The 14,631-nt window shown below is 32.1% G+C and overlaps 1 protein-coding gene across 1 annotated transcript; it reads left to right on the top strand.

Annotated features, from left to right (window-relative positions):
• The first annotated feature begins 3,487 nt into the window (after positions 1-3,487).
• On the top strand, positions 3,488-5,170 carry LOC132278452 (uncharacterized). The gene is made up of 3 exons (XM_059780237.1): positions 3,488-3,529; positions 4,055-4,171; positions 4,679-5,170. The coding sequence occupies exons 1-3, from the start codon at positions 3,488-3,490 to the stop codon at positions 5,168-5,170; spliced, it is 651 nt and encodes a 216-aa protein (XP_059636220.1).
• The last annotated feature ends 9,461 nt before the right edge of the window (positions 5,171-14,631 follow it).

The raw sequence follows: 14,631 nt of genomic DNA, 5'->3' as shown, positions 1-14,631 counted from the left end.
TCAGGGTGTTCATCATATAAGTACGCTTTAGGTATATAGATTGGTGCTAGAAACAGAACTGGGGAATTGATTTGCTTCTAGAAACCAATCTGTAATGAATTTGAAGCAATGATGTCTAATCCAGGTTTAAACATGACATAAATTTTATTGCCATATTTGATGGAAACTATGTTTCACTGTTCGATTTTGTATATGCTAAAATATAATGATAAATAGCCTTCTCAGTTTTTATTTTTTTATTTTTGAACAAATTTTTAAATGACAACTGCTCTGCAAATCTGGCAGTGTAGAAAAAATAGGAACAAAGTTGTTTTTCCGTCTTTCCTTCTCTTCATTTCGGCATTAGAGGGAGCTGAAAATGGACTTATGATGCGCTTTTCTTTTAGCATCCGATAGTTTAAGGCTTTAAGCATTTGTTTTTGGAAATCTTGAAAGTGTCCTACTTTGTTTATATGATATAAAGCCTTTCCCAATATGGATGTATTTTTTTGACGACATAGGAGGCACTCACTGTAGCTGCATATAGGGTGCTCAGAGCAAGTTCACTTGGAAGACATGCCTGACCTTTTTAATATTATTTTACACAATGTGGTTGTTAAAGACGCAAACTCGCGTATTCAAGCTTATTAATTTTGTGTTTTGCATTTAAGCTTTTTAACAACTTCCATGCTTTGATTTTTTGCTTTTTTTCCTTAATGTTGTGTGTGTGTGTATATATATATATATTTTCTTTTTCAATAATTGTCATCAACAGGTTTCACCAATTCCATTATCCTTGTATGTTTAGTTCCTTGCATATATGAGCTAAGGGTATGTTGGGCAGCACCGTTTTAAAGCTTTGGAATTGGAATTGGATGCTCCAATTCCAAATCCTGTGTTTGGATACCATAAACTAACATGGGTTTGGGATTACATTTGAATCCCAAGTCAGTGATTTCAATACCACGGCGGAACCATGGATTTGTAATCCCAAAACCAACCCAATCCCTCTCTGGCTCTCTCTCCTCGTCGCTCATTCAACCCTAAGCTCTTGATCTCTCCCGACCACCAACCTCTTGAACTCAATCAATGGCTCATTCCTCAACCCTTCCATGTCTATTCCATCTCAATCCAGCTCCCTATTTCATCTCCAACCCTAATCAGCCTTCAAATCCTAGCTCATCCATCATTATTTTGGAACCCTAGCTCAATCGTACAGTTGAAGACGAGGATCACCAGTAGTAGCAAAGTGTATGTCAATATCTCTATGTACTGATTTTTTCCCTCTTGCTCTTCTTCTTTAAACCCTAACTGTGCATTTGCTTCTTTTCCTAATGGTGCAGAAATCAAAGAAGTCATATACAATAGATTTTCTGTTATCTTTTACTCATTTGGATATATGCAAAGAGTTACCAAGTGAATTTGACCGGTCAAATTTAGAGTTAGACTCTGCTATAATTGTTTATTTATTTATTTTTCATTTTTTTTCCCCCTGTTATTGCTGTTGCTAAGTTTATTTTGTTATTCTTAGTTTCTTAAAAATTTAGAAACCATGATTTTCATCTAAATTTTTGGTGCTATTAATTGTTTCAGCTGAAATTTAGAAGCAACTCAACAACATTTTTTTGGCAGGGTGTGTACTTAGCAAGACTTTCTGTGTTACTTTATAGTTTGTATCATTTAGAACATTAACTGCATTTTTTCCCCTCATTTTATAATGGTTCAGACAGTCAAAATTTTCACAAGAGATTTTCTTTTGCTATTTGGTGAGTTGAAAATTTGCAAAAGGGTACCTAGCGTATTTGACCCATCAATTCTGGAGTAAGATGCCACCATAGCTGCGAGATTTAGTTGTTGTTGTTGTTATATTGCTCTTAATTCTATGTTTCGTTTTTTAAACAGCAATGTGGAGGAGAGTAAGACCTCTCTGCAAGCCCTTGGTTTTAGCTATGATTGTTATTGAATTGAATCTCTTTTGTTAAATATCAATTCTCTAGTGATTATCTGATTGATGATCCTTTGTACCTTTACTAATATTAGAAGAGAGTAATGGTCCCTTTACTTTAGTCCTTTTTTTTTTTTTTTTCTTAGATGGAGTACATTTGTTTAACTAGAGAATTAAGAGAAATCAGTGCATGAAAATGATCTAACTTCAAGGTATCATTCCTTGTACTTTATGACGTGTTGTAGTACATAACACATGTCATTAAGTAAACTTTAATGGCGCTATATCTTACATTTTGTCCTTTTGCTTATAATTTTTCACATTGGAGATGGTTATATCATAAAACATTGACTGACAAAGGAACAAAGTGTGCATTTATGTTGAGTATTTACCTAAAAGAGTAATAATAAAAAAAGAAGAAGTGTGCATCGACTTGGTGTCAAGCTTTTCTCCTGGATTGAAAGCCTGGGGTTAATATTCAATTGCATTAATGGAGCGAAGGGTAGGTTGTAGGAACAACTTTCATGTTTGTCTCTGGAGCTCTAATTAATAGGTATATGGGTGCTCTCAATTGATCACCCCTTTTTTTCCATTCTAAATCTGGAACCCAATTCATCCTGGACATGGGTTTCCAATAACAGAAAGTAATGGACAGAATCCACTAACTCTGTGGTGCTGTTACTATTCATTAAACATCTTCTGACTTCAGAAAATTATTTTTACTTTTTGATATTTCTGTGTGGGTAGAAATTTTCTACTGTTTTACTTTTTCTTTTTCCAAATTAGACAAGAACAGAAAGAAAGAATTAATAGAGAGAAAAAAAAAAAGAAAAAAAAAAAGAAATCTTGTGACTAGTTGACTTGAAAGAACACATCTTTTCAATTTGACACAAATTTGTACATGACTCTTTTGCAATATAATATTGGGCCATTAGCGTAGCTGGTATGAATCCTATAATGAGTATTTGTGGGTGGGTGTGTGTGAGTAATAATTCATATATATATATATATATATATATATATATATATATATATCTGAGATACATTTTAGAATTAATGGGATTATAGTTATCATGTGGAGTTGTTGTGTTCCTCTGGCAACCCTTGGCCCTCATCCATAATCCCCCCTATCCATAATCCCTTTCTTTTCCGATGAAAAGGCCATCAATCCCTCTGAACAGAACAGAGGTCCATCTAAATGAAGCCACACCTGTAACAAGGCTACGAACATGGTTCACTAGTTTAGTTGTTGTTCCTGGTGATATTGCTCACTAGGAAGATGCCCGTCATGTCAGGATATTTGTGTGCTTCAATGATATTGTTTCCTACTATTATTTCCATATTCCATTGGCCACGGCTATTAAGTGGGTGTGTGACATCATCTTTCACTACCCTAAAGTTGTTGGTTATAATAGGTGTGTAAAAATCTGTAGAGCCTTGCGTGATTTGTTGACATTGGTTGTTTCTTGTCACAGAGTGGAAAATTATTTACCTTTATTCCTCTAATATTAATGAAGCCGAGAGAAGAAAAAAGGGAGGTACATTTTCGGGTTTCATGTAGTTATGGCGGCAGTTGCGGTTGTATGGTGGCATGAGAAGTATATGGTTAAGGAGCCCACGCAAGATTTGAGAAGAGAAAGATAATTTTATTTATGCCGCCTTTATTATGGGAGTGTGAGTGTCTGTATTGAACAACTACGCCTTAGCAAGCAAACCTTTGATAATTTATGCAACATTCTGAGAGTGAAGGGAGGGTTACATGATTTGATGCATGTTTGTGTTGAAGAAGCGGTTGCGATGTTTTTATACATCCTTGCCCATAATATACATAATCGGGTTATAAAGTTTCAGTTCATGCACTCGGGAGAGACAGTTAGTAGGCATTTCCATGCAGTGCTTAGAGTAGTAATCAAATTAAGCAAAGACTATTTAGTCCAATTGGAAAATGAAGATGAAGGTTTTGAAGAAGAGAAATGGGCTTGGTTCAGGCATATATCTTAGTTATTAGTCCTTAGGTGATACTTGTTTGTAAATAGTACTTGATTGTATTGACACCCCTACTTGTGATAAGAATGTCTTGGAGCACTAGATGGAACACATATCCCTGTATCTGTTCCACTTGAAGAACAGGAAAGGTACCAAAACAGGAAGAATTTTATTGCAACAAATGTCTTAGGAGCTTGTTCTCGTGACTTGAAATTTGTTTATGTTTTACCTGGTTGGGAAGGATCAGCTGGCGATGGCAAGGTTTTGCGAAATGCACTAGGGAGACAATATCCGTTAGTTGTCCCAACTGCTATGTGTGTGTTTATATATTAGTCTACAATGATATATTGATAAATTAGTGCTTTACATTGTGGGAAAATATTATCTTGTTAATACGGGATACCTAAATGCTCCAGGGCTTTTTGCCTCCATATAGAGGCACCCAGACCTAGGAATTTTGGTGTGTGTGTTGGGAGAGTGGCGCCATTGAAGAAAATGAATTTAAAGATAAATTTGTTTAAAATAAAATAATAATAATAATAAGAAGAAGAAGAAGAAGAAGAACCTAATTACTTAACGAGAAAGAGAGACTGGATTACTCCTAGTATCTTTTAGATTAAAAAAAAATAAGTGGGGGCAAGAGTCTATAATGGAGTATTTTAAAAAATTGAGTGGGGGCATTTTTTAAATTTTAACAAAATACATAGGTAATAATACAAATAAAAAAAAATTCAGTGACAGCATCCGTTCCTACTGGTCCTATGCTAGGTTCATGGCTACCCGTTATCACCTTATGAGTGGTCAACAAGCGGGAGCAACCCAAGAACTTACAAGGAGCTGTTTAATCTTAGACATTCAATTGCCAGAAATGTGATTGAAAGAGCATTTGGATTGCTCAAAAAGCGTTGGGCTATCTTAAGGACTGATTCGTTCTTGAAATTGAAGACACGAGTCAATATCATAAGCGCATGTGCCATCCTCCACAACTTCATCCGAATTGACAAGCCAAATGATCCATTATTAGATGAGGTAGAAGCTGAATTAGCTAGACAATCTGGTCATGGTGATGATGACGTGGTTCATGGTGATGTTGATGTGGAAGTTGGTGAGGAGGATATTGATGTTCATGGTGGTACAATCCCTATAGCTAATACAGATCGTATTAGGACAATCCGGACAACAAATGAATGGACTCAAATAAGAGATGCGCTGGCACAAGCGATGTTTGTTGAATATCAACAAAGAAGAGGAAATTTATGATAAGCGATGTTTGTTGGCACAAGCGATTTCCATCCTCTTCAGGTTCACAATTTAGAAAAAGAAAACAATGCAATTTAGAAAAAGAAGAAAACGCAACTCAGATGCACTGCATGCGGTTTTGGGACGTATGACTAACTCCCTTGAAAAAAATTTCTCTGAACCTCCAAAGTCGAGTACCAAGACCGTGTTAGAATAAGTCTCTAAGGTTTTAGAATGGACAATACTTAGTTACTCACTGGTGAGTAAGGTGAAGCTAATCACCCCTACGTGGTTCAATAATAAAATAACACATTACTTTTAATAATAGAATAATTCATTCCTTTCTCCGTTTTTTCGAATCAACCATTGAATAAACGTATATAGTATTTTTAGGTGTGGATTATTTTATTTTTAAATGTGATGTGTTATTTCATTATGCTATTCACCAGTGAGTAGCTAAGCATTATCCTTTCAGATTTGAACTATGTAAGCAAAAAAATTAATAGTCTAACAATAAATAATTAATATTTAGTTATCCATATATTTGAATGAATAGTTCATATATTTGAATAAATAGTCACCTATATATTTATGTAATACCCCGATAATTTTAAAAGATTTATTAATTAGGATTAATTATTTTATTTTATTTTTCAATGTTTTATTTTATTTTATTGAGTGCTAGATTAATTATCTTAGTTTAATTAAGTTATATTTCGTGATTATGTATGATGATTGATTGTTTGTGTGGTTGATTATTGATTGAATTATTGGTGTGTTGATTTTATTGGTATTATATGACTTAGTTGTAAATTCTTGTTTGTTTATGTGCTTCATGTAATTAGTTATTTTAATTTCTGTATTTAATTAATTATCTTATTTATTTAAATTAATTGGATTGGGCTTAAGGAAAGTTGGACCAAAAGATGTGGTCTTGGACTTGTATGAAACCTTATTGGGTTAATTAATGAAGGTCCGTGGTTATTTAATTATTTAAATGATCACTTTTGTATCAATTATATTTATATATATATATATATATAATTATATATAAATATAATTAATTAATAATTGTTATGGAAAGATATATATATAGATATATATTTATTGATATTTATAAGTATATATGATTTAATTAACTAATGAATTAATTATGGAAGGAATATATATTTATATATAATATATGTTTATAGATATAAATTATTTAAAGGTTATTATTTTAATTCATAATACTAGTTGGAATAGGATTTGGAATTTAAGGTGTATAAAAATACACATAAAGCTTTAGGGTTAAAGGTTTTACACGTTAGAAAAATAAAATAGACAGAGAGAGAGGAAGAAGAAGGGCTGCTGACAAGGAGGAGGTCGGATCTGAAAAGGAGGACGTCGGAAATGGAAGAGATAATTAAAGCTTACAACGTCGGTTTCGTTTCGAAACCTTCAGGCGAGTTTTCTCTAACTTTCCTCTTAGAACTTATAATGATTTCACCTTGAGTATCAAGGCTTTAATTAAATTTATTTGTTTAAAAATTATGGTTAGATCGGAATAATTAAAAAGTATAAACTATTATATTTGATTTTTAGATTATTGGATTTTAATTGATATATATAGGTGTTATGTATATTTTAAAATCAATCTATAGGTGGATTTGTGACCCAAGAGAGTTAATTATGGTTTCTTTATTTTCTAGAATTGTTCTGTAATTTTCTGGAATTTTTCTGATATTTTTAGGAATTTATTAGGATTTATTTTCCTATTATTTGTTAGGAAAATAATTATATATATATATATATATATATATATATATATATATATATATACTAGGTAACTGGGAGCGGCGGCACAATAAAGAATTGATCCAGTGCGGCGCGGTGTAGGATAATAGGGTGTATACGCCAATTAGGGCCATTTGATTAATTAAACTTATGTGAATTGATATGGTGCATCGCGGCGCATAAAACTTTGGTGCGCAGGTGTATCTGGACCATAGAAGTGGTCTGGTCAACTATGGGATTATTTGGTGTATTGCAGACCATGAGAAGATGGTGCACTCGCTGATCTGGACCTTAGATCTATTATAGTTAATAGAAAATAATCTAGTGTGAGCGTGTTCATTTGCGCACTCATTTATGACCATTGGATGCGGCATAAAGGAAGTGATGGATTCAGTGTGGTGAGCTCACGGTAGCTGAAAGAGCTTAGCCAATACCAGCACACAAGGAGGCTTGAATCCAGCGCGTGCAAGTGCATAGTAAGCACGTGGGCGCGCGTGGGAAACTATGTTGGCCTAATTCGACACTAGAAATTAAAACGGTCATAACTTAATCATTTTAAATCGAAATTGGGTCATTCTTGAGCTCAAATTCAAGGATTTTTCGTCTTCTTTCCAATGGTACCAATTTCATTATCAGATTCCCATCCTACTAGGAGATATTTATGTTTTAGTGAGAAAGTGTCGGAAAACTATTTAAACCAATATGGAGTATTTAAAGGAAACTATTTCTGACATATTTAGTTGCACTAATTTGTGTAAATATAATAAATTAATAATTTGTTATGGAAGGAAGTGTATATATATATATATATATATATATATATGTATGTATGTATGTATATTGATTTTAAATAATCAAGGATTATTAAAGAAGGTGTTAAACACATATATACATTAAATAACATATGTGTAGGTATATATATATATAAATCATTTAAGATGATTAATATTATCATTCTTATTTGGCATATCTTAATAGGCTGGTTGTTAAATTAATGATATGCGTATAATATGCATGTGATGGCTATGTATGATTTTGCGTATTGTTAATTTTAAAGTTAATTCATGGTTAAAGTGTGGGCATGGATGAATTGTCAAATGATTAAATATATTACCTAAATATTTGTATGAATAGAATACATATATGGAAAGTATGGATGAATTGCTAATTAAATGTATGAATAAATATACCTGTGGAGGCATGGTTGAATTGCCAATGTATAAATATACATACACGGAGGCATGGTTGAATTGCCAATGTATAAATAAATATACTTATGGAGGCATGGTTGAATTGCCAATATATAAATAAAAATATTTACAATGGCATGGTTGATTTGCCAAAACATAATTACGTTGTTATGTGTTAGATGATTAAAATATCATCTATGGTTGTTGTATGTATGGATTGGATTAGGGTTAGATATTCTTAAATGATAATAGTTTAGTACTTACTGGTTAGTGTATTATTTTACATTAATAAAATAATATTGGGGAAGACGTGGATGATTTGTCAAAACTTGGATTTTGGATATGTGATTTAAACAATTAAAATCATTATCGGGTTGGGATTAAATAGAGTATTTCTTTTATTATAATTTGTTATTTAAATGATTAAACAACTGACTAGGATGGGATTAAGGTCAAAGGAGTTTTTATAAAATGAAATGGTAGATTGGTCTAGGTATGAATATTATTTTAATAATTATTTAATAGGTATGGAAATTTAATAAACCTATTAATAGATGTGATTAGTATAGTATATAAAATTATATATAGACATGTATATCGTGCTTTATTAAAGTTAAAACTTTATTAGGTTTGGTTTTGATCAGAGATGATCTGCTTATTGGTTTTCAGAGGCCTGGTAGAGTGAACTTGCTCGTAGGGTTTAACCCACGATTTATTTTTCAGGTTATTAGAGGTTCCAGTCTCGAGGTTGAGGATCCGCAGCTGGGAGACTGTCATTCGTCAATTCATCTTGTGTACTTTTAAATAGTATTGGATTATTGGATAATGTTTTAAGGGGTCCTTGAGTTATGGGATTTCCGAATTGTAATTGTTGGAGAATCATTAAGTAATATTTATTTATTAGTTTTCTTCAGCGGTTTATTTATTCTTTATTATTCATCTTTGTATTCTGTGCTTGTTAAATACTTTAATTGTTTTGATATCCCTTGATTTTGTGCGCGGACTTGATCAACCCGTGTTTCGAAATTAGGGGGTATCACAATTTAAGAGTTGTGTTGTTTTGTTGAAGAGTCACATATGAAGAGTTGTGTTGGTTGATGGAACCAACACACCTCTTAACGTTTACTGGAACGATCCTAACTCTCATCTATATATATACGTAGAAGTCTGGAATCCATCGTCCAGTATACAGTGAAAGATAAGAGGGTTGAAGGTCGTCTTCTATATGATATAAGTAATATTTCCGCTGAAATTCTCTTTAAACTGAGTTTCTATATTCAGGTATGTCTTTATTAGATTTATGCATTGGAACAATGTATTCTATATATTGTTGAATTTTCTTACATGTGGTATTAGAGCCAACATGGACTCTGATGTATAAATTTGATTTATTTGTTAACAATATATTGTAAATAGTATAGTATGAAATTTATATGCAATACGTGTTTCAGATGCAAAAGAACACAAATATATGTGTGTGTGTGTGTGTGTGTATATATACTTTGTTTTTCATGTATACGCATACACACACACACTATGTATACGGGAAAATATCAAATATTTTAGACAAAAGTGCAAAATAACCCCCCTGAGGTTTACTCCATCGAGCAAAATACCCCCCTGAAGTAAAAAAGTGAGCAACTCAGTCATAGTAGTTCTGAAATGGAGCATATTGCCCCCCTGCAGACGCCGAATTCCTCTTTTCGGTGATATATATAAGTATAATTACATATATGTCCCGTATAATTATCATTTTAGAAAAAATAAAAAACATAAAAATGTAAAATATCGTTTATACCCTTAGTAGTTGTAAAGTCTTGTTTGACAAGATAGTTCAATTGCCCATGACGGAAGATCTCCAAACCTCATAGCCTGCAGCAGAAGGAATATGCAAGTTCAAAAACCTCAACAAAGAAGTATATTGAAGAAAATTGGAGAACGGAAAGACATGTGTGCAAGGTATAAAAATGTATTATGAATAGCCCCATGAAAAATGTAGAAAGCTCTACCAAACAAGTCAAGTTTAGACTATGTCAAACCTGATTCTGAAAAGCTTTAGTAAAGCATCCATCTGCAGCCACAAGTAAAAAATTCAAGAAAAATATAATGAATTAGAACAGCAATATACATATTTTAGTGTGTCTTAATTATGCAATCAAACAAAAAGTAAATAGAGAAAGAGAGGGATGGGTTACTTTTTTTTATTACTGAGATGAGCGAAGATTGTTTCTCTGGAGATAGAAAGACCGTGCATAGCCATAAGCCATTGATTTGGCTGATTTGTTCCCATGATGGAGATCGACTTCCATTGTTCAAATCTTGGAACTGAACTTGGTGGATTTGCTCTTCGTTTTCTTCGCTCTCTGATGATCCTCCAAACAGGTCCCTTAGAATCGTTTGGTGATCATCCATTTCTTAACAAACTCCTGGTATGGTTACGGACTCTCATAAGATAACTTCCACATCCATAAAATCTACGCCTTAGATTTTCATGTGTTGTTACTGTTCTCAAAGGCGATTTCAAACCACAATAGCAATGCAAATTATTGTATCTACCATGATGTGATACATTAACAGAGTTTCTTGATGTCATTGAGGGCTCCATATTCCTACAACAACAATAGAGAGAGAAAAAAATAATAATAATAAAGATATATGATAATAGCATGGACATGTCATACACTATATAAAATACTAAATACCAATATATATATATATATATATATATATATATATATATATATTTAGCAATACAAATAAATATACTGACCTGAGAGAACGAGGGTAAAGAGAGAGAGAGTAGAGGGAAGAAATGGGGTTGAAATGGGTTTGGTATGAGGAGAGGCCAAACATTTATAAACAACATTGAAGGGCATAATGGTCATTATGGAGGGATGTTTTGGCATTCCAATAAAGTAATCAATCACGTGCATCACTTGTTCACTGGAAAGAGGAATCCGGCGTCTGCAGGGGGGCAATATGCTCCATTTCAGAACTACTATGACTGAGTTGCTCACTTTTTTACTTCAGGGGTTATTTTGCTCGAAGGAGTAAACCTTAGGGGGGTATTTTGCACTTTTGCCAATATTTTAATACAATTATATTGTATTACAAACAAGTATGCTCAAGATCTTCAAAATTTATATACATGCAAAGATATTAATATTGATATTGATATATATATATATATACATATATATATAAGATCTTCAAAATTTATATGCATGCAAGATATTGATATTCATATATATATTAATATACGTACGTTATTATTTTGGGACAAATATTTGTATAATAAAATAATGCATATACATGTACTGAAATATGATATATATGAACCATTCTTTAGAAGGATGTTTTAACGTGAATGTGTTAGACAACAACGTGAATGCCATTAATATTTATGGGACAATAACATTTTTGGGTGTTCTTGGCACACCAACGTTTTGGTTTCTGGGTGTTTATATCTGTCAAAATGAATATTTCTCATTGGTTAATACTTTATGTCTAATAATCATATGCAGACAGAGTCATGTATGATTGTTTATGAGAGTTTTAGGTTGTTAATCACATTCAACGTACCATTACATGCTTTCTGTTCGGGTTGCAGATGTTCTCAAAAGTCATAACTTGTGGAGTTCAAATTACTAATCATGTCTGTTGGTTCAAATCCAAAAGACATGTTTGCTGATTCAAAATTACTAGTCATTTTGGGTATTCATGTCTCTATAAGAGTGTCACAGTTGTTTAAGAATGTGTTGAACAAGAACGTGAGTGTCATTTTGGGATGTGCATGACAACACCGTTTCTTGGGTATCATATATATCACGTTAGATAGCAACATAAATCTCTGACATTCATGTACTAATCTTTCGGTTTTGAGGCCGTTTCGACTGTTGTAAATAAAACAGTACCACCCATACAACGTACCCTTGCATGTTTTAATTTGGGTCACAAATGTTCATTCATGTCTTTTGAGTTTCAATTAAAGGTCATGTCTTATGGAGTTGGAATGAATAGTCATATAGGTTCATTCGTAAATATATGAGTTTTAATCAAAGGTCATGCCTTTTATATTTGACCAATAGTCATGTCTCTCCATCAATAGTTATGCGTGGTGCATGCATCCGTACATACGCTTTATGATCTCTGCACCAAGAATCATGTATATAGTATCCTAAATGTGTTCTATTATATTAGAGTGTGGGTGATTATTCTAATATATATATATTACATGACTGATATAAGATTCATAATTTAATTTTAGTCCCGAAATTCTTTATTTTATAACATGTATAAATTTAGTGCTTTAATAATTTTCATAAATATGACATTTTTCTTAAGTTATCATCATCACTAGTTGAATATTTTATATCTTTGATGATATATGTGGCACAATCAACGATTAATTTAAAGTTTTATAGTATATAAGTTTATGAAATTATATATGTTATTGAAATTAAATACATAATTATGTATGTGCCTCATGTTATAAATTGTTACAAATTGTTGCATAATATGTATATGTATATGTTTTGATTTATTCGGGAAAATTGAATCATATTTTCAATTATAAGTACAAGTGTCATTAAGTTTGATTGAGTGTTTAGTCACTAAAATGGCACATTCGTGAAAATTTTAATGATATTTGTAACTAGTGGCAAATTTTTTATTTTGTTAAAGTTAAAGGATTGTGTTGGCATTTAGTAAAGATGAGCAATGATCAAGCCCAAAGGTGGGTCATTGAGTTTGTTTAAGCGGATTGAGGTAATTAGTGTAAAACTCACTACACCCAAAGGGGTATAAGTTGTTATTGTGTTTTTTTATGATTAATTAGTTTCAAAAGGTGAAAATTATTTCACCAGTGGAAAACTAACATATGATAATTTTGGCCCAAAGGAAAGATTATTACATGTTATGCTGATCCCATTCAGAGTTAATTGTTTTGAGGTATCATTTAATTAATTCTGGAAAGTTTAGTTGAAACTGTAAATATGTGGCCTTAGTTATTTTCAAAGTCAGTGAGAGTAAAATTCATCTTTAGTGTTAAATGTGGATGATAGTGACATTATTGTACATGAGATTAAACAATTTAACTTCTCAAACATTTGAAATGAAGATCTTGGTGAAGCCTTTTATTGGCATTAAGTTTCACCGAAATGAATCTTGTGAAATTCTTGAATTGTCACAAAGAACCTACTTAGATAAAGTTCTGAAAGTATTTGACATATAACACTGTAGAGGTAGAATTGCAACCATTATAAAAGTTGAGAGATTTGGCAATCCAATTACCAAAAAAATATCTAAAGCAGTATTAGGTAAAAGGTATTTCCTACGCCTTTGGGAACCTAATGTATGCTTAGGTTTTGCATATGGTTAACTATAATATAGCATTTGCTATTGTAAAGTTAGGCAGATATCACATTGATCCTGGTTTGGATCCATAGTAAGCAACAAAGAAATTTATAAGGTATCTGCAAATAATCAAGAACCATATCTTTTTAGGAGTGGTGAAATCTGACTTTGCTGGTTGTCAAGACAGTATACAAATCCACTTCAAATATATTATGATAAGTGATAGAAGCGGAGTTTATTTGCATGTTATAAGGCCATATTTCATGCTTTATAAAATATCAATTTTGGATTTCAGGTAAATAATTCCGCTATAGTCTTGTATTAAAGAAATAACAAGAGTTCAAGTTGGTTTAAAATATGACTGTTAATACCTTGTTGTGAAATAGAGGATTTAGAACCAGCTAGTGTCTGATTGAGCACATTGATACACAACAAAACATTGTTAATCCCATGACTAAGGGTTTGCCGCTAATGTTGTACAGTAAGCATGCATATTTCTCTTTGACATACATAAATTTACTTAGTGGGAGATTGTATTTGGCTAAAGTAAAGACAGTTTTATTTTGTGATCACATTTATTATCCTCATTTGCTATATATTTTCCATATTGGTGCACATGTGTATGAAAAATTGTGATTTAAGTGTTCTGTTTTGAAACATGGTGTGTCCTTATTGAGATACGGTAGGACCGATGCATTGTATAAATATTGTGTTGAATATATGCATATGCGGTATATATGTGACTTTGGAGTTGAGTTTGTTAGTGTTAGTGACCATTGGTGTCTTATATCATTGATGATATAATAACGTCATTGATCCCATATTAGTAGACTCAAATGTACTCCAAATTGATGGAGTACACTCAATTATCATTTTGATTTTGACGTGATCAGAATTAATTACACTAAGTGGGAGAATGTAAGCAAAAAAATTAATAGTCTAACAATAATTAATTAATATTTAGTTATTCATATATTTGAATGGATAGTCACCTATATATTTAAGAGTTGTATTACTTTGTTGAAGAGTCACATATGAAGAGTTGTGTTGGTTGATAGAATCAACACACCTCTTAACGTCTACTAGATCCCAACCCTCATCTATACATATGCATAAAAGTCTGGAATTCATCATTCGGTATACAGTAAAAAGATAAGAGGG

Source organism: Cornus florida, unplaced genomic scaffold, assembly GCF_030987335.1.
Source record: "Cornus florida cultivar Cherokee Brave unplaced genomic scaffold, ASM3098733v1 CherokeeBrave_3.0.0_Hap2_Chr10, whole genome shotgun sequence".
In the NCBI taxonomy this organism is placed as follows: Eukaryota; Viridiplantae; Streptophyta; class Magnoliopsida; order Cornales; family Cornaceae; genus Cornus; species Cornus florida.
The sequence above is the reverse complement of the archived record's forward strand: the minus strand, read 5'-3'. Positions and strand labels throughout refer to the sequence as shown.